The sequence below is a fragment of the Lutra lutra genome, chromosome 13 (genome assembly GCF_902655055.1).
Source record: "Lutra lutra chromosome 13, mLutLut1.2, whole genome shotgun sequence".
NCBI classification, from domain to species: Eukaryota; Metazoa; Chordata; class Mammalia; order Carnivora; family Mustelidae; genus Lutra; species Lutra lutra.
This window is the reverse complement of record NC_062290.1, coordinates 91,904,191-91,922,769: the sequence shown is the minus strand read 5'-3', so window position 1 is coordinate 91,922,769 and position 18,579 is coordinate 91,904,191. Positions and strand designations below refer to the sequence as shown.

General features: G+C 47.2%; 1 protein-coding gene across 1 annotated transcript in view; it reads left to right on the top strand.

Annotated features, from left to right (window-relative positions):
• The first annotated feature begins 282 nt into the window (after positions 1–282).
• The window catches only part of DDX31 (DEAD-box helicase 31), a 46,900-nt gene continuing 28,603 nt past the window's right edge, over positions 283–18,579 (top strand). Inside the window, 11 exon segments of the mRNA XM_047700105.1 lie at positions 283–534; positions 5,160–5,416; positions 5,522–5,597; positions 6,597–6,640; positions 7,795–7,865; positions 8,809–8,873; positions 13,891–13,935; positions 15,282–15,323; positions 16,330–16,394; positions 17,954–18,073; positions 18,182–18,291. Coding sequence (XP_047556061.1) covers positions 439–534; positions 5,160–5,416; positions 5,522–5,597; positions 6,597–6,640; positions 7,795–7,865; positions 8,809–8,873; positions 13,891–13,935; positions 15,282–15,323; positions 16,330–16,394; positions 17,954–18,073; positions 18,182–18,291 — 991 coding nt within the window. The 5' untranslated portion in view covers positions 283–438.

The following is an 18,579-nucleotide window of genomic DNA, read 5'->3' as shown; positions in this document are numbered from 1 at the left end:
CCGGGCGACCGAGCCCCAGGCCCCTGTGGAGACCTCCCGGGCAAGTAAAGTGCCGAGGCAGCGGTGGCCCGGCAGCAAACGAAGGAAACGTTGGCTGGGCGGCACACGGCCCCTTGTTTCTCAGAGGCACTCAGAGAACTTCACCAGCATGAACCCCAGGGCTGGGTGTCATGTGGCATCGCCCGCCGCGGGGCGAGCCGCGACGGACGCCGAGCAGAGCAGCCACCCCGTCCCGAGCCCCCCGGCGCCGTGGCCCCTGGGCTCTAGGGACCCGGAAGGGGCGCGGCCGCAGGAGCCGGCGGGGCAGCTACGCGGGGTCCTCGCGCGCCGCCCACGTGGGGCCGAGGCGAGCTCCGGGCCGGGTTCCGGAGGTCTGGCCGCGCCAGCGGGTGCCGGCGCCCGCCCGTGTCCGCCTGTGCCAGCGCGTCGCCGTGCGCCATGGCAGCCGCCGGCGGGCTGCTCCTCCACGTTGCGGAGTCCCCGGCCGCCGGCCCCGGGACGCTCTCCGGACCCCGCTGGGCCCAGGCGAGGCGGGTGAGTTCTGACCCGGCTTCCGAGCCGTCCGCCGCCGCGGCCCGGCCCGCCGCACGACACGAGCTGCCGCCTCGCCTCTGGGCAGGGTTCCGAGCTACCGACCGAGTTACGGGGGGAGGTGGGCTGTCTAGCAGCTTCTGGAGAAGTCGCTGAACGGCACGTGTCTGGGCTCGGAGCACTGCCCCGCCGGGACGTTCTGGGCGGCCGCGGAGCCGGAGTGGAGGGGCGTCTGCCGGCTCGGGCTGCTGGTCGCGTAGGGGATGGGAGCTGATTCCCGCCCAAGTTAGGGACTGCCGCCGGGGTGTGCCAGCCGGGTGTGCCAGCCGGGTGTGCCAGCCGGGCGCCTGCTAGCCACACCCCCTAACTTCTCTCACCGCCTGTGCCTCGATGGAAGGTCGTTCGGTGCAGGAACGGGGACCGGAGCCTAGGGGCCTCCTTCGAGAGCTTTCAGAAATGGCATAGATTCTCACCCACGTGCAGTGGGGAAGAACACGGAGCGCCCGTATAACCCGCTTCCTGGGGAGGGGAAAGATGCTTTAAATTTCAACCGAGCCAGAGCTGGGAACGGGTTTGATGGTTGACTTCTCGCCTGGAAGAGAGCAGGGCTGCAGGGCAGAAAATCTGTTGTAGAATCCCGAGTTACCACAGAGGCCAGAAATTATACCACCTCGTGCGGAGGAAGGTGTGTGTTTTCTCCAGAAAGCAACAGCTAATCCCAGCGTGTTGAAGCTGATACTCCTCGAGTGTGTAGAAGGATTGTCTTTGGTGACTTTTCAGTGATAATCAAGCTTTAGGATATAGAGGTTTGGGAGTAGGAGTTTTCAGCTAAGCAATGGGGTTGCTGCTTCTCTGGGAGGAGGAAACGGAAGTACGGAAGAGCCTCTGGGGGCCTGGGATTTGGAGTAGCACAGACCTGGGGTTAGATGCCCACCTTGCAACACGCTGGTTCTGTGAACTTGGGAAAGTTATTTCACCTCTCTGGACCTTACTTTTCCAATCTGTAAAACGATTGTAAAATGCAGGGTAGACATAAAATTGTCCACCAAATAAAAAGTAGATATAAACAAGTTTCTATTTTATACGAAGTTGTTGTGAGGAGTAAATAAAATACACAAAGACTCTATTTGCTGGCCCATAGAAGCACTTAGTAAATGCCAATGGTAAGTAAAGTCGTGTTGGTTCCATTTTGAGTAATGGAATCGCTGTGTCCAGGGGTTATTGGGGTGCTTTTGCTGTGGAGGTGCCTGGTAACACAGGGGAAGCATTAACACCTCCTTGAGTGAGCTGAAGGGATAAAAACAGGATGTCTGGCTTCATGATGGCTTGAACCGCCACGTCAAAAGGTTGTGTGTTAGTGAGATGATGATGGGGGTCTACATTGCCTTCGTCTGCATCCACATTTTTTGTCTTGAATGGGAATTACAGTATGCCAGTCTCATTTGCCAGGGGCCTGAATTTGGGGCGATTAACTAATACACCACATTTGGAAAGGCCTCGACAACTTAAGTGATGCTGTGCGTAACAGTATATAGTGTTTTCATTCTAAAAAATTTTTTTTGATTATTCAGGTAATACAAGTTTATTGTAGGAAATAGTGAAATAAGGACATTAAAGGAAAAAAAACCCATAACTGCTATACTCAGAGGTAACTCTGGTTAACATTTTGGTGTATATCCTCATAGAAAGCAAACGAGATCAAGTTACACATGCTGTTTTCCAACCAAACAGGATACAGTTAATAAATAGTATTACAGCATAACCATCCGGAACCCTGGCCGTAGAATGAGGGCCTGAGCAAAGCCTGGATCCCTCAGCGATCCTGGGACAAATTACCTCCTATCTTTGCCTCCATGTTCTCATCTTAAAATGGGATGATATATTAGCTAATTCACATAAGTACTTAGCATATTTCCGGGGCTCTAGTGTATTTATTAATATCAGAAGCTTAGTATTTAGACTTTTAGGGCTGGATGGGCCATAGAGGTCATCTGCCAGAACCCCTTGTCTTACAGGTACAGGAACAGAGGCTCAGAGGGAGGTAATTTGCTTAGTGTTGTAGAGCCGACTTTTTAGAAGTGCAGGTGCGTCCTTGCTCCTCTTTGCTCAGGCGCCACCTCATGAGGCATTTCTGTTTCCTGCCCTCCTTTCCCCTTGACGTAGGCCGTGGTGGCCTTCTTGTTTCGTGCTTCCATAATCCTTTGTACAGACCTCTTCTGAGTACAAACACAGGTTTGGGTTTCTGGTTTTATACTTTCGTCTCTTCCGCTAACCTGTGAGTTCCTCAAGGGCTTAACTAGTTTTTCAGCCTTGTATCCTCAGAACCACGCTACTTGGCAGCTGCTGAGTGGTCAGTTTTTTTTAAAAGGATGTGTTGTGGATGCTGGGACAGAAAAGCTAACAAGCAGTGGAATAGCGTCCACATTATGGGAAGGGATCATTCCATCGTTGTCATTCATCTTACAGGTGTTTATTGAGCACTTACTCTGGGCAGAATTGAGCCCATACAGGGGGTGCAGTGCCATGCAGGACAGTCTTGTCCATTTCCTTATAGAGGTTACAGTCTAATGGGGATGACTGACCTCACGTAACAAATTACATTTCATGCTTGTAATTGTACTGAATGCTACAGTGAAGACAGAGGGTGCCTCCTAGGAGAGCCAAGAGTAGGAGCCCTGGCCTGACTAGGTGGAGAGAAGAGGTCAGGAAAGGTTCTTCTGAGGACCCAGTAAGCCTAGATCTAAAGGATGAGTTTGAGTTAGCCAGCCAAAGGGTCGGGGGGAAGGATGTTGCAGACATGGGTATGGCAATAGCATGTGCAAAGGCCCTGAGGAAGGAAGAAGCATGGTGCTTTCTAGGAACTCAGGAAGACCAGGACGACTGAGGCACAAGATGAGGGCACTGAGATGGGCAGAGGCCAGCTTCTAGAGGGCTTTATAGATCATATTACAGGTTTTCTATTTTAGCCTAAGAGCAGCGGAGAGCCTGTGAAATATTGTGCCTAATTCTGAATACTTGCTTTTAGAGAACAGATGACGTGAGAATAGAAGGTGACTGGGATGAGAAAGGATTGACAGCTTGTGTCCTATTTGGGCTACTAAGTCCAAAGAAGAAACAGGCAGTTAGACGATGTGTGAAGGAATGGGATACCTCAGACTAGCAGAGAGTTGATCAAGGTGGCAGATCTTGTCCAAGTGTCAGAAACAGCTTCCAACCCCTAGAATTTGGTGTCTCCAGCGGTGGAGAACGGTAAGGGGAGATGTGTAGGCAAGGCATACCGCAAGGCCACCTGTCGAGGAGCTTGTAGTAGGAAGCCCATGCCTGGTGGGAGTGCTCCAAAGAGTGCGTTGTTCCATAAATCAAGGAGCGGCAACATGTTTCATTCTGCCTTGTAAATGATTCAACAGACCTGGAACGTGACTTTATCTCTTTCTTTAATCTGATCACTCATAAAGTTGGGACTCTGTAAGAATAGATTTGTAAGATGGAGTAGGTCAGTACTTCCTTTGTTAAGAGTAAATACTCCAAGGTGTATTTATTGAATTATTTAGATACAGGAGTTCTGTAGTTGTCGGGAACAAACAAGTGTTGCTCTTGGTGGGTTAGCCTAAAGCTGACAGCCATGGCCAAAGCAAGCTGATGTGTAAATGGAATCCAGCATTTCAAGCGAAGGGGAAAATAGCATTCCAGGAGAAACCAAAATGCCAGGACAATAAGCCCTGGCCACTCATGGGATGTTTTTTATTCATGTGGAAATTGGAAGAGAAGGCCAAGGAAAATAAAGTGTTTCTTCAGAGAAAATTGGATGTTTCTTCTCCTGGGAGAAGTGTGGACGTCGTGCGCGTAACCACACCCACATTATAGAAATAAGCGACAGGCCGGAAAACGCCGAGCGTTGTAGCCTGCAGTCGGCGATCGGATGGGGCCTGAAAGGCAAGGAGAGTTGGAAATAATTGTGGTAGAAGTGATGGATGGAGCAGAATTCTCATTTGGAATGGAAACGGCGAGTGGGAATCGTCTCCAAGCCATCTGAATCCGGGGAGCAGCGTGAGGGGGAGGATGACAGCGATCCAAGCACTCTGGGATAGAGCAGTAATGAAGGTTCCCGCTTCCTGGGCATGGGCAGGGCTGCGGCATCCCAGGTCTAGTTACCAACAGGCTTTGTTGGTGGAGAAAGAGGATGTGCTCCCCCCTGCCCTGTTCTTCTTGTGTAGGTGGACATCTAGAGATAAGGATTGACGGCGCACACTCTTGACAAGGTGGGCTTCTCCTCCCTTAAAACAGACTCGCATTTGTTCACATTCAGCCCCACAAAGGGTTCTCCCTTCTTGATCCTTACCCTCATCTTGGTGGAGCTGGTGGTGAAGATGGATGGTGAGGTCTAGTGGATGAATGAGCTGAGTGTTTGTGTTTCGAACTGTTTTATTTTGTTTGTTTTTTTCTTTTTGGGGAAAAAAAGGCTGAGTCAAAGAATCTGACTGCAGACCCTAAACTGTTGCTTGACATATGGGGCGTAATGCTCTCTGCAGGGAGAGATGCAATTCCGTGGGCAGTCAGGCTTCACTCCGAGGTCTGTCTTCATGGACTAATGCATCTCTTGTTGCTCTTGCCTTTTGGGAACAACGCAGCAAGCAGAGGCCACCAAAAGAAAACACCAAGCATCCGGGGAGGCTCCCCCAGCGAAGCGGAGGAACAAGGCAGCGTTTCTCCTGGCCAAGAAGGCTGCTGCTAAAGAAACACAAAGGACTTTCAAGGGGAAGGCACAGAAAACATTTTCTCCAAGGAAATCTTTGGTCGGTGTGAGTGACGGAACCCGAGAACAGAAGCTGTGCGTTAGGACTTCATCGTTATTTAAAAACAACCCTGAAATCCCAGAGCTCCACAGGTATGTTCAGGGGCAGGTGCGCTCAGGAACAGGAGGAGTTCAGTGTTTTCTGCCTTTTTCTCTGTCGACGGGAACTGACGCCTGGGTTTTGCTCATGGTTTGCAGACCTGTAGTGAAGCCGGTGCGAGAGGAGGTGTTCACTTCGGAAGCTTTCCATGGACTGGACCTCCACCCGCATTTAGTAAGTGTCTCTCCCTTCTCTCAGTGTGGTCAGTCCTTGGGAAGGTCTGCGAAATGACGGTTCTAGGAAGAAAAAGCAAAGGCTGGTTACTTTGCTCCAAGTTACCTGAATGAAGTCAGATCGACAAGATGCCCTTCCAGGACAATCCGGGTGAGTTTAGTTTACTGTTCACCGCCCTTCCCTCCGTCCCCACCCCCTTTCTAAAGAACTAAACACTTTGCTCACCTAATTCAAAGTAGGCCTGGGGCTCTGCGTATGGGACTCTAGGACAAGCTCCTAATTAGTGGGTGGATGGGACGTGGAAGCTGATGTGGGTGATGGGTCATAATGACTGTAGGAGAGGGGACTGAGCTGGTGTCTTCATATCAAGGGTAGTCTCTTGTTACAAAGAATTGAAGGAAGATGAGGCTATTTTAACATACATTGTCTACAAACAAATGGGTGGGGGTTTTTTGGTTTCTTTGGACTGTGAATGAACTTTCCGCTCTTATTTATGAGTAAGAGAAAAATGCATTAACTTTTAGGGAGTCTGGATTTCCTCTGTTCCTATGGTCACAGTTTACTTACCCCTTTCGGATGGCTCACATAAGCTGTTTTCTTACCTACGGGTTTGAGCGAGGACATCGAGCAGGTTCATGCTGTGGCCATTTGAGGATGGATAACTCACGGGCACTGTCCTGTGCGTGACAGGATGGTCAGCAGCCCTCCATGACTACTCCCTTGATGCCAGTGGCGTACCCCGCCCCACTTGGGACAACAAAAATTTCTCCAGACATTGTCGCACGCGCGCGCATTTGTGTGTGTAGGGGAATGGGGAGTGGGGGATGGTGAGCAGGACCACCCCCAGGTGACACTCACTGGTTGGAAGAACACGGGTTGGAGGGAGCACAGCCATTGTTTTTATCCCAGTGTCTTCTCCTTCTTTGCATCCTCATTTGCGTTAAATATATTTGTGCCCAAAAGTCAGTAGTTAAAAATATTTTGTGTGTTCTCTTTTAGATTTCCACAATAAATACGGTCTTAAACATGACTAGTATGACCAGGTAAGGGTTCCAGGCCAGCCTTGCTTTTGTTAAGACTTGAATGTGTGTGACCAGCGAAATCAGACTTATCTGTGGAGCACTGAGCAAATTTGTGTCTTGGTGTTAGAGAACACTGCTGGATTGTTGCCCATTGAGGGCTTGAGACAGCACTCACCCACCCAGTTCCCCACTTGTTAAGTGGAGAGACTGAGTCCCCAACTACTTCTGTTCTCAGCTCTGATCCGGTCCAAAAGATGTCTGCATGGGATCCCACGGGTGTCCTTGCCACACTGAAAATCATATGTCCACTATATAGAATTTGTCACGTCATTTTTTAGTAGTAAGAACTAGAGGCAGCAAAAAAGAAAGAAGTAAATATTTGGTTGGGTATAATGGGATACAGAAAAAAATTTTTTTGAATGTTTAAGAGTGATGATTCTTGGAAAATAGAATAGTAAAAGGTACAGAGAAGAGATGAACTTCCTTTTTGTGAGTGTATATGCTTTATAGTTTAATTTTACTAACCATCACATTTAAGTCATAGGTATAAATTAGTAAGGGTCTTGAAGAATAAAAGGAGAACCCCTCTTACCCATTTTTTTTGTTGTTCAGTTTTACCAATCAAATTTAAATGAATTCTGTGCCCTTTTTGTTGTTTGTTTTTAAATATACGTGTGGACACACATCTTAGTGTGCGTGTGTGATAGTCACACCTCGGTTTTTTGGAAACTGGGAAGTAGCTGCAGGCTGTGTGGTTGGCTCACAAGATTCCTTGTACTCTTTTGCTGGGAATCTTCCTGTCACGTCTTACTGGGTCCCAGAGCCTGCCACGGGAGGCGGGGGTGGGAGGACGGGTATGTGCTCATGGTAGCTTGAGCTTGTCATCATGCCTGTGCCATTTTTCTTTCTAATCCGTTTGCTAGAGCGGCCAGTCCTGGCTCGCCTCAGTATTTTCAGCTGAGTTCCAGAAACTGAACTGAGCTCTTATCCCTCCATTCATCAAAAGTTTCTCGGTGTCTTCGTTTGAATGTTTAGGTGACTTTTAAAGCAGCAGTTGGCAGACACAGCAAAGAATGGGGGCAGTTGTGGTTTGTGTGTCCTGCGTCTGTGCCTGTAAACAGGGGAGGGTACACTGTTACAGCTCAGCATGTGTTCTTTCTTTTGGGTGGCCCAAGCGTTCAGAAGCAAAGTATTCCGGCGTTGCTGGAAGGCAGAGATGCTCTGGTGAGATCACAGACGGGCTCAGGTCAGTCGCCACTTAACTTCTGACCCTTTTCCCGGACACCCAGGCCATACTCACACTGTAGGTTCCATAGTGAGGTGTCTGTCTGTGGCAGCCATGGCTTTCCTTTGTTGGGGGAAGGAGGGAGGCCAGGCCTGCTCTGGAGGAGAGCCCTGAATTTGTTCCCCTAGTGAAAGGGAGGGGAGGTTGGTGGTGCTGCCATCAGGAATGATCAGGAGGGGGTCAGCCTCTGTCAGGGCTGTGCCCAGTCCCACATCTGTGGCCCGAGCTGCCCTCCTCACTCCAGCGGGGGATGAGTATTCTCTGATCCCAGAGCACAGTGCCGGCGTGAGCACACGCTGTTCAGACGCCAGTTCTGCTCCGACACAGAACACCGCTTTTGCGTGTTCCAAGATCTTCTGTCCACTCGTTCTTCGGCCCCTCTTGTGCCCGGAATGGCGGGTTGGCTCTTCACCACGCTCAGGCACCATTCGGGTGGGTGGAAACCCAAAGCTTTTGCCATTCCTTGGTTTCTCCACGGTCTTCAGAGGCTGGCTCGGGGTTCAGGCTGTCTCCCAAGCACGTCAGTGCCATGCAGCTCGTTTACTCAGCCGTGAAGCTCAGGTGCATGGTTAGGGGCGACTTTAAAGGGGTTTTCTAGCTTTGAGGTGCAGTCCTCAAGTCGAGCCTTTGTGTAACTTGTGACATATGTCATTGTCTCCCTTTGTTAGATGGATGAAGGATTTTAGCGGCAGGTTTTTTGGGAAGTACTGGATTTACAAACAAGATAGGGAGTTGTGGCAGATAGGCAAATTCCGTTCTCGCCTCTCTTGGATGTTGGATGTGCACTTTCTCCGTCTCCGGAGTTTAGTGCTATCCAAAGGTAGAGTCCATTTTCTTAACTTCCTTTGCTTTTCCTACATCTTTAGGGTCTATGATTTTAATTGCTTTTGTACTTTTTTAAAAGGTAAAACTCTAGCCTACTGTATCCCTGTGGTCCAGTCTCTTCAAGCAATGAAATCAAAAATACAGGTGAGTATAGTGTTTTTCCGTTACTGCTCATAGTACATAAGCAACATCCAACTGAACCGAGGTAGTGATACTGGGACCAAAAGAATCTGTTTCCATTTAGCAGTGTTTTTTTTCTTTTTGACTCATTTATTACATGAACACTTTGTGTCTGAGGATTGTGTCCAGAGAAACTAGAAAAACTATACTTTGTAATCATCACGGCAGGTCTAATAGAAACATTTGTAAAGTACATACTCTTTGTGTTGGACATTGTGCTGGATTCTTTGTCTGTGTTTATCTTCTTGAATCTTAAATCCCACGCCTCGGTCTGGTGAGTTAACAGGTGTTACTGTTAGCCTGAGTTTACAGAAAGAGATGGAGGCTTGGGGAGCAGCGGGGGAGTACTTGTCTTAAGTTGGGAAACACAGTTAGTGCCCGGGCCAGAGGGGCCGAAAGTGGGGTCCCAGGGTCCTGTAGGAGGCGCGTTAACCGCCGGGCTCTGGGGGCACAGGCACCCTCTCAAAACCCAGCTCAGAGTCCCCACAAATACATCCTGGTTATCCTCAGTGGAGAGGATGTGGTGAGATCTGAACTAGGAAGTCAGGTGGGTGTACAGCAGGTGGGAAGAGCTCCTTGGTTACTTTTTTCCCCTCAGTTCGGGCAGACAGTATTAGGTGTGTGTCCACCCCACCCGATACCGAGTGATAAGCAGGCAGTGGTAGCATTGCATTATAGACCACAGGTTAAAACCAGCACCCATGAGTACAAACTGATAGGTTATTGTAGATAGATTGTATTGAGGATAGATTATATGTAGATAGATAGTACAAACTGATAAATTATTGAGGGAATAGATAAATCGACGGGAAAAGGAGAAGCGGGTCTCACAGTATTGTAGGAGAGCAGCACCATCGGCCAGTGCCTAAGTAACACAGTGTCACACGTCATAGCCGCCAAAATGAGGGGTGAAAGTCTGATGAAAAATGGGATATTTACCTAGTCTCAATAGATCTCCCTATAAAATACCTCTTAACCTCAAAGGGACAAACAGTCACTTCAGGCTGGGGAGGCCTGGCTGCCACCGCCTTACCCAGGCAGCCAGCGTGGGCCGCCCCAGTGCCGGGACGTGTCAGCCTGTGCGTCTCCAGAGAGGTCACAGCCCCACTTGTGTGGTTTTCTTGCCCCACTCGCGTCACCCGGATTTAATCACAAACAAATACCAGACAAACACAAATCTAGAGACCTATAAAGCGACAGGCTGCTAGTGTTCCAAAGTATTCCAGTCACCAAAAACAGAAATGCTGAAGAACTACCCCTGGCTAAAAGAGACGAAGGAGGCATGACAGTTCAGTGCAACACGTGGTCCTGCACTGGGTCCTGGTCTGGGGAGAGGACACGGAGAGGTCAGTCAGTGAAGTCGGGATATGGGCTGTGGATTAATTCGGTCTCACGTCAGTGCTGAGTCCCTGCTTTTGATCATCGTACTGGGATTTTGAGACTTGAGAACCGTAGGAGGAAGCTGGGAGTAGGTATAAGAGAGTTCTTTGCGCTGCTGGTGTAATTTTTTTCTAAGCCTTAATTTATTTTAAAATGAGTTTTTAAATTATACTTAAGTTTTATTTAAACAATTTTAAATCAATAAAACGAAATCCTACACAACATCCAAGTGCTGGGACCTTACATAGACATTAAAAGTGGGCTCTGTTTGTGGGCTTGATGAGTGTTCTTGCAGGTTAAAGCGAAAAAGGCAGGGGACAAAGCAGTATGTACAGGATGATCTGATTTCATGAATAATGCCCTGCGCGTGTGCATAAAAGACGAGGAAGAAACTATTCATACTGGTTTCCTCTGAGGTGGGCAAATGAGGAATTTATTTCCTGCAGGTGACTGATTTTTTCCTTCCCATTGGGCACTTTTCAGTGTGATAACTCAATTAAAGGACTTAGCATGGGACTCGTACCTAGCTAGAGAGGGAGAGAGGCTGAGTGTTGCCATAACGTAGGAAAGTCATCCGTTTATAAATTCTAGGAGAGTTTCTTACTAGCCATGGGTTTTGGGGGGTTTTTTGTTTTGCTTTGTTTTTTGTCTTGTTTTTTATAAGGTTGGAGAGTCGGGGAATCCTTGAGCAGGCGTGGGTCCCGTAGTTCCAGCGCAGCTGTCTCATTTCCTACGTCAGTGACCTGAGGGCAGGAGAGATTAGATTACATACCTAAGGGCGACCGTGCGGTGGGCAGCTCTGCTCAAAGCCCGGATCTGAGTGTGTCTTTAGGCAAACCATTTCGTCCCTCTGTGCGTCAGTGACTTCGCGTGTGGTGTGTGGCTCTAGGGTTGCCGTGAGGCTCCGGAGCTGACGCACGTGGAGGGCGGAGAGCGGCTGGTGGCCAGCGTCCGCGGCAGCACCTGCTCACGCGGCATGGCCGCTGCTCTCCTCGGCGCGGCGTGTGGCTCATTTGAAAGGCAACGATTTGATTTGCTTATTATCTAGAAATGTTTACCAGCGCGTCGTCGTTTTTATTCGTTCCGTGTATTTTAGCGTCCATAGCAGTTCATTCTATTAAAGATTGAAATATTCTGTAAAAGAGTTCTCTTAAGTCCAAATTTAATTCATTTATTTCAAGTAATATTCAGTAGAGACCCTTGGAGTTCATCGTAAAATGATTTGACCTGTGAAAAACCTATCTGGAGAGAGCGGCGAACTCAGGGCACCCAGCAGAGTCGTAAATTACTTTGGTGATGGGATGAGAACGGATTGCTTTCCTACGTTTTCACTCTTCCAGTTATGTGGGCTCTGATTTTTTTAACAACACATCCGTCCTTCTTTACTCACTTCTGCCCTGCGAGGAATTGATTTTTCTTTCTTCTTCTCTGTGTAGTAACACCTTTTGAAATGTCAGAATCTCCTAACGTCACACTGCGACACGTTGATATGTTGTACTAACATGTTTACTGTTCCTCGCCTGGGCCCCGCAGACGGCTCTAGTTCGAATTCCAAATCCTTTTCTCCTTATGGGTAAATGTTGCCTATGCAGAACATAAAGACCCTGCTTGGAATTGAATTGGCTCGAAACCTGCACTTAGCTCCCGCGCTAACGTCGCTTTGATTAATTCCTAAGTGTCCGTGAGCACTCTAGGGATGCAAGAAGCCACTGACCGAGGCCTTCACGGCTTGCTTTTTGTTTTCTTATTATTATCTTTGTTATTATTTTTTAGATACAATGTACACGTTAAAAAAAAAAAAAGTACCCGACAATACATGGTGGGAAGTAAGTCTCACACTTCCTCTCCCCAGCCGCAGGGCACCGCTCTTTCGGGCGCGAGGGTCTCCCGCCAGTTGGGTGGTCCTCCCAGGGCTCATCTCCGCAGGAGTGAGTGTGAGCACGCGGATTCCCCTTCCCGCTTTCCTTGGAGCTTCTGTGTGTGTGGTTTGATGCACAAGTGGTTGCGTGCTGTGCGTGGTGTTTTGTACCTTGCTTTGGTTCACTTAGTGTGTTCAGGGATATTGTCTTAGCAGTGCCCCACCCATCTGCCTTGCTTTTGTAACGGGCCCCTAGTATCCCGATGCCTGTCGCCTCCACAAGTTACCACATCAGTCGCTCATTGGTGGAATTTACATTATGTCAGTGTTTTGCTACAAATAAGGCTAGTCTGCATACTTCACGGTCTGTAAAATATTTGACTTTTTTATGCGTGCTTACGAGGGGACATCGTTTAGAGAAATCCCTGGAAGTGGAAGTCGCATGTTTACTTAGTAGAGAAACACAGTTGAACTTGCAGTGGGCGAAGGGGAGGTATGCGCCCCACAGCAGGGCACCCAGGAGCTCCTTGCCCACGCCCTTGAGAAGCTACCTGCTGTGCTGGTTTTCTTGCTCCTGTTTTCTATTTCGGTTGTTGTGGTCTTTTTTATTTTTATTTTTTATTTGAATCACAGAGCTTTGTCAGCCAAGGAAATTGGCCCCTTCTCTTACAAGTGGCATGTTTTCCCCTCATTTTGTCATCTAGTACTTGATTTTGTTTGGGTATTATTTTTCCATTCTGAAGTTAAACATTTTTATGCGATAGGATTTATTAGTGTTTTGTTTGACAGTTTCTGAGTTTTGCGTCACCTGTAAAAAGGCTGACTTAATTCCAACTTGACTTTCCTGACTTCGTTCTTGAAGTCTGAATAATTTGTCTTAACACCACTGATGCAAGACGTAGCTTCCTCCTCCCGTTCTGTGTAAACTTGACTCTGTCCTGGACTGTTGCTGTCGTAATCTCAATTTATATTCCAGTGTCAATTTTTTTTAATTAGAGTAGTTTTAAATTGTTTTAACATCTGATGTTTGCAGACATATTTTGGTTATTCTTGCGCATTTATTTTTCATAGACGTTTTTAATCAGCTTGTCTGAGTGTATGTGTTTTTTACGTAAGCTGTGTGCACATGTACATACTTGTGGCAGTTTCGTTAGGTTTATGTCCCAGTTGTGGGTTAACTTTGAATTAGCTTATTTGTAATATGGTACCCTCTTACCCAAGAATAGGATACATATTCCCATTTACTCAGATTTTATTTTATGCTCCTCAGAAGGGTTTTTAAATGTGTGTCATGTAGATTCTGTACATTTTTTGTCAAGCTTATTGCTGCTGCTCTGGTGTTTCCCTCCACTGTATTTTGTAACTTTTGTATCAGGCTCTAGGTTTGTGTACTCTTAATTTTACATTCAGCTACTCGACTAAGTTGTCTTTTTTGTGGTAGATTTTCAATTGATTCTCTTCAGGTTTTTGTTTTAGGCTAAAATGTCATCTGCTAACAATGACAGGTGTACCTCCTACTTTCCAAATTTATATGTATTTCTTTCTCTTGTCTGATTGCATGGGCCGGAGCCTTTAGAACAAGGTTGCATAATAATAGGATAATAGGGTAGTGGGCATCGTAGTCCCCTCCTTAATGAGACTACCGCTGACATGTGCAAGGGACCACCCTCAAGTTCTGTCCACCTGGAGTCCTGTGACCTTCTTCCATCCACTCATGGCATTTCTTTCATTCTGTATTGATAGCGCAGTGATGGCCCCTACGCCCTGGTGCTGGTGCCGACACGAGAGGTAAGCTGTCTCACCAGAGAGGTAAGCTGCCTCACCTTCAGTGGGGTTGTGAGCAGGTACTTTCCTTTTGGAAGTAAGAACCTTTTGAATTTAGAAGTGGGTTTCTTCCATTTTTTCTCCCTGCTGCATCCTTACCTTTGCCTGGGACCATCCTTTGATTCCCATCAAGGAGAAAAATTCAAGTACTCTTTGAAAATCGTAAGCTGAGTATGGAAAAGCATTTCCCTATTGTCTAAAAACTAATGACACTATAAATTTCTATACTTTTAAATGGAATTAAAATAATTACATTTTCTACTTTTTTGGTTTGTTTTATAACTTAATTAAAAATTAGAGCTAGGCTTTTTTTTAATTTTTAAGAGGCTGCTGTACTAAAGATTTTACTTGTTCTTCAAAGTTTAGCTTCTTGATGTTTTTCTTCTTTCTTGGTGGAAATCTCTTCCATCTGATCTATTTTATTTGCCTAGAGAGGCAAGTTTAGATTAGGGTATCTGTTTTCTATATCAAATGCTGATTACTTCCTTGCAGAGAACAGATCGTGAAGACGGAGGGTTCTACTTAGCCTGTCCTACAGCCTGCATGCCCTGTCTTGGCTCAGTCCTGTGAAGGAGCAGGCGTGAAGCTATTTACATTTTTACAGCAGCAAACTTGCTACTTCCCTAGGATGCACCATGAATACCAAGCATGTGGCAACTGTATACATACCCTTGGATAAAGGGATTATGTTGAGGCTTCTTGATGGCTGTTAGTGGTTATAACCTTCATTAATTTTCACCTCCTCTGGTTTCCACTAGGATTGTTTGACTTGTTCCTTTAATAAACTTAGGGAGTGACCACCTCTCAGTGCCCTGTTTGGCATATTTGAAGGGTACCTCATACCTCCTTTAAAGGAGTGTGCCCAGAGGCTGGCCCGTTGAGCACTGTTCCAGGTGATTCCCTCCCGCATGTTCTGTTCTCTCTTCCCAAAGGGAGGCACATTCAGGGTGATGCTGTTCCGCTTCTCCATCCGTGTGCACTGTACACTTGTGCTTCTCTGTGTGGCACTCTGGGAATTTGAGCCAGCAGAGGGAGCACAAGACACTAGTTTTGTACATGTCCAAGGAGTGGACGCAATATCTCTGTCCACAGTCTCCAAACTGACAAGTTCCAGAAGGAATATAAGAATAAGATGTTCTGTTCTGAGTAGATGCTGTGTATCCGATTTTGTTTTTCATAAATCTTAAGGTCCGAGTTGGAATCCGAATCACTTTACGTTGTCAAAAGGTTTTTAAAAGTTGGGGGTGATGGGGTGCGGATGGGAGGAGGAACAACCTCGTTTATTATCTGTAACTTTTCACTCTTTACAGCTGGCTCTGCAAAGCTTTGACACTGTCCAGAAACTGCTTAAGGTGAGGTGAGCCATGAGTTCAGTTTTATCTTTGTTTTCCTCTTTGAGAAAAGACAAGTCTGCCAGTCTTTATTTTCAAAAATCAAGAAATTCTTTCAGGTTTTCTGGATTCCCTGGGTCTCTCTGCTCTGCCCAGGTATAATTTGTAGGATTTTACTTATCTAGACTTTACTAACTGCCAGTTTCCAGCTGAGATGACAAGTGTTTCCTGGCACTTGCTATGCCGTAGTTTGCTCCCCGTGGTCCTTGGCAAGCCACATGTGGAGACTCACAGGGACAACCACGAAGGGATTGCATGGAAAGCTAAAGGACTTAAGAAAGAAGAGAGAGGGCTTCAGATCCAAAGCCTGCCAGCCTACCAAACTGATCCAGAATTGAGCTGTCCTTTCTTTTGTCTAGGGTGGGGAATAAGGAAGGTTTGTGCTTGGGTTTTATTGTACCCAGAAAGGAAGAAGAGGCAGTAGACTTAGTGAAATGTGTTTTCAACTCAGGCTCCATGGGGAAAGGCAGAGAAGCTACTGAAATCATTTAGAAAGCTCCCATTTCTCTTGCTGTCCTAGAAGCTAATTAAAGGGCCGTAATTTAAGGGAGTACTGCTGGTATCTATCCATGGCAGGGGCGAGGCCTAGGAATTGTGTCTGCACAGTCGTACCTCCTACAATGAGAAGCCCAGGTCTTCTCTCCCAGCTTCTCTAACATAAAAGAACTTGGAATCAGTCTCTGTATCTTCAGTAAAGGGGGCTTTAATGGGGCGCCTGGGTGGCTCAGTTGGTTGTGTGTCTGCCTTCGGCTCAGGTTGTGATCCCAGGGTTCTGGGATGGAGCCCCGCCTGAGGTTCCCTTGTCCATAGGGAGCCTCCTTCTCCCTCTCCCTCTCCCTCTACCATTCGCTGCCCTCCACTTTGTGCTTTCTGGCTCGCTCTCTCTTTCTCTCTGTCTCTATCAAATAAATAAATAAAATATTTAAGGAGGGCTTTGCAGTGATTTTTGTCTGCTATTTTTCCGCAGCCATTTACCTGGATTGTGCCTGGAGTGTTGATGGGAGGAGAGAGAAGGAAATCAGAAAAGGCCAGGTATGGATGGGGACCCTTGTTTGTTACCCATTCCTGATTGGATCTGTCTGTTCTGCCTTCCTAGTCACTGGGATTTGGTCCTTCTAACCCTGGAGAGAGCCTTAACTCAAACTGTGCTTCCTCGTCCCCCAAGCGCAGGGACCAGTTGAGGCAGCAGGGAGTGGTCACCTCTTGACGGTGTTGTCCTGACAAATACTGATGAACCTACAAGGGTTTTCCTTCTGATGTGGTTGGTAGCGGTGCTCACTACCCTCTCAAGTTCTGTCCACCCCCCGGCACCCCTGAGTCCCCCTTGTTTCGTGTCTACCCCCTTGCGATTCTCTTTTGTTTAATTGGGAGTTTAGGGTCTTGTTTGGCTCCACAAAACAAGGTCATAAACTTACGTAACGCTCTACACTTTGCTTCTTATATCTAAAACACTGGTTCGGACTTCCGTATTGGAAGTGGTATGGGGGGTCAGGAGAAAATGTTGCAACAGGTAAATTTGTCTATATTCTTTTTGAAACGTCTTTATCGTATCGTATCTTAGTGCGCGGTAGTAACCCCCAGTCACGTGGTGTGCAGTTGTAATCGAGGAGTAAATACTAAACTTGAAACCTAAAGGTATTGGTTAGGTTTGATTCAGCCATAAATAACAACAAAACAAAAACAGTGGCACAACATGTGGCCGTTTCTCTTTTTCTTTCACATTTAAGAAGCCTGCTGTAGCCCATTCCCAGGCCGGCATGGTGCTCTGGGATCAGGATCTAAGTCGCTTCTATCTCTTTGTGCTGCTAAGCAAGCTTCCATTTTTAAGGGTACTCCATAGTCTTAGGGTTGCTAGAGCTCCAGCCATCACATCTTGCTCCCTGCCGGCAGAAACAAAGATAATCCTATGTCCTCCCTCCAAAGATACTTGTGGTCTTTGTCCTTCTGTCCCATGCTCGAATGTAGGCACACAACCATATTTAACTTCAAAAGAGGCTGGAAATAAACAGCTAAAAATTGGAACCTTTTATTGCTATGGAAATACGGGATAAAGGATGTCTGGGAGTAAGAACTTAGATTTATTCTCCCTAGTCTACAGAACAAGCTGGGCCCCGTTGTATGGAGGTCTGCTGATGCAGACCTTACCAGTATAAGTAAAAAGATTCAGTATAAGTAAACATTCTAGCCGTTGGGTCACATTTGTGTGGGATAACTCATTAGGTCCCTGGCACAGAAACCTTCAAGAATAGGCTTAGATGATCATTGATCTGGACTGTTCTAGAAAGAAAGGATACACGGATCAGATAAAGGGCATTGATTTATGTACTACAGATTCCTTTCAAATATAAGGTTTTATGAATTTAATGTAATTTTGGATCTTAATAATTACATTCTATACAAGAGAAACTTTGGAGGAAAATGAAAACTCAGCTCTCTCTCTGCATCCAGCCGCCATCATGTTTGTCATGGCTTCACACCGTGCACGTTGGTGCTAGACATGAACCTGTCCCCCGTGCCTGTTTGCGGTGTTTTCTGTTGATACAGCTGGCCCCATGTGATTTACTTTTTTCACGATACATAATTTTAAACAGACTCCGCAAAGGAATAAATATCCTTATCTCGACTCCTGGGCGGCTGGTGGATCATATCAAATCCACGAAGAACATTCATTTTCGTCGGATACGGTGGCTGATTTTGGATGAAGCAGACAGGTGAGCCTCACCCAGGAGCATGAAAAGTGGGGAAAAGAGCTGCTTCTGCTGGGTTACTGCAGTCTTTACTTCGCATGTGGAGTAAAATTCCCTCTCTTGAAACCGCAGAATCCTGGATTTGGGTTTTGAAAAGGATATCACGGTGATACTCAATGCTGTAAATGCTGAGTGCCAGAAACGACAGAACGTCTTACTGTCGGCGACACTCACGGAAGGTGAGTTGAAAAGGAGTGCTCCTTTTTCTTAACCAGGAGGGCAGACGCAGATGTAACAGGCGTCATTTGTCTGCGGTGGTTCTCGACGCTGGGGACAGGCTGAGGAGGGAGGTGTCCCTAAGGCACTGCCTTTTCAGACTCCTGTCCTGCCCCTCCCTCTAGTCTTGTCGGCCCTCCCGTGCTCCCCGTGCTGTGGGAGGGGGGGCAGGGCAGGGCCAGAGCCACGTCGGTTAGGAGAGTGCTCCCCAAGCTCGTGGCAGGGCGAAAGGAGAGAACGGGCTGACTCCCATC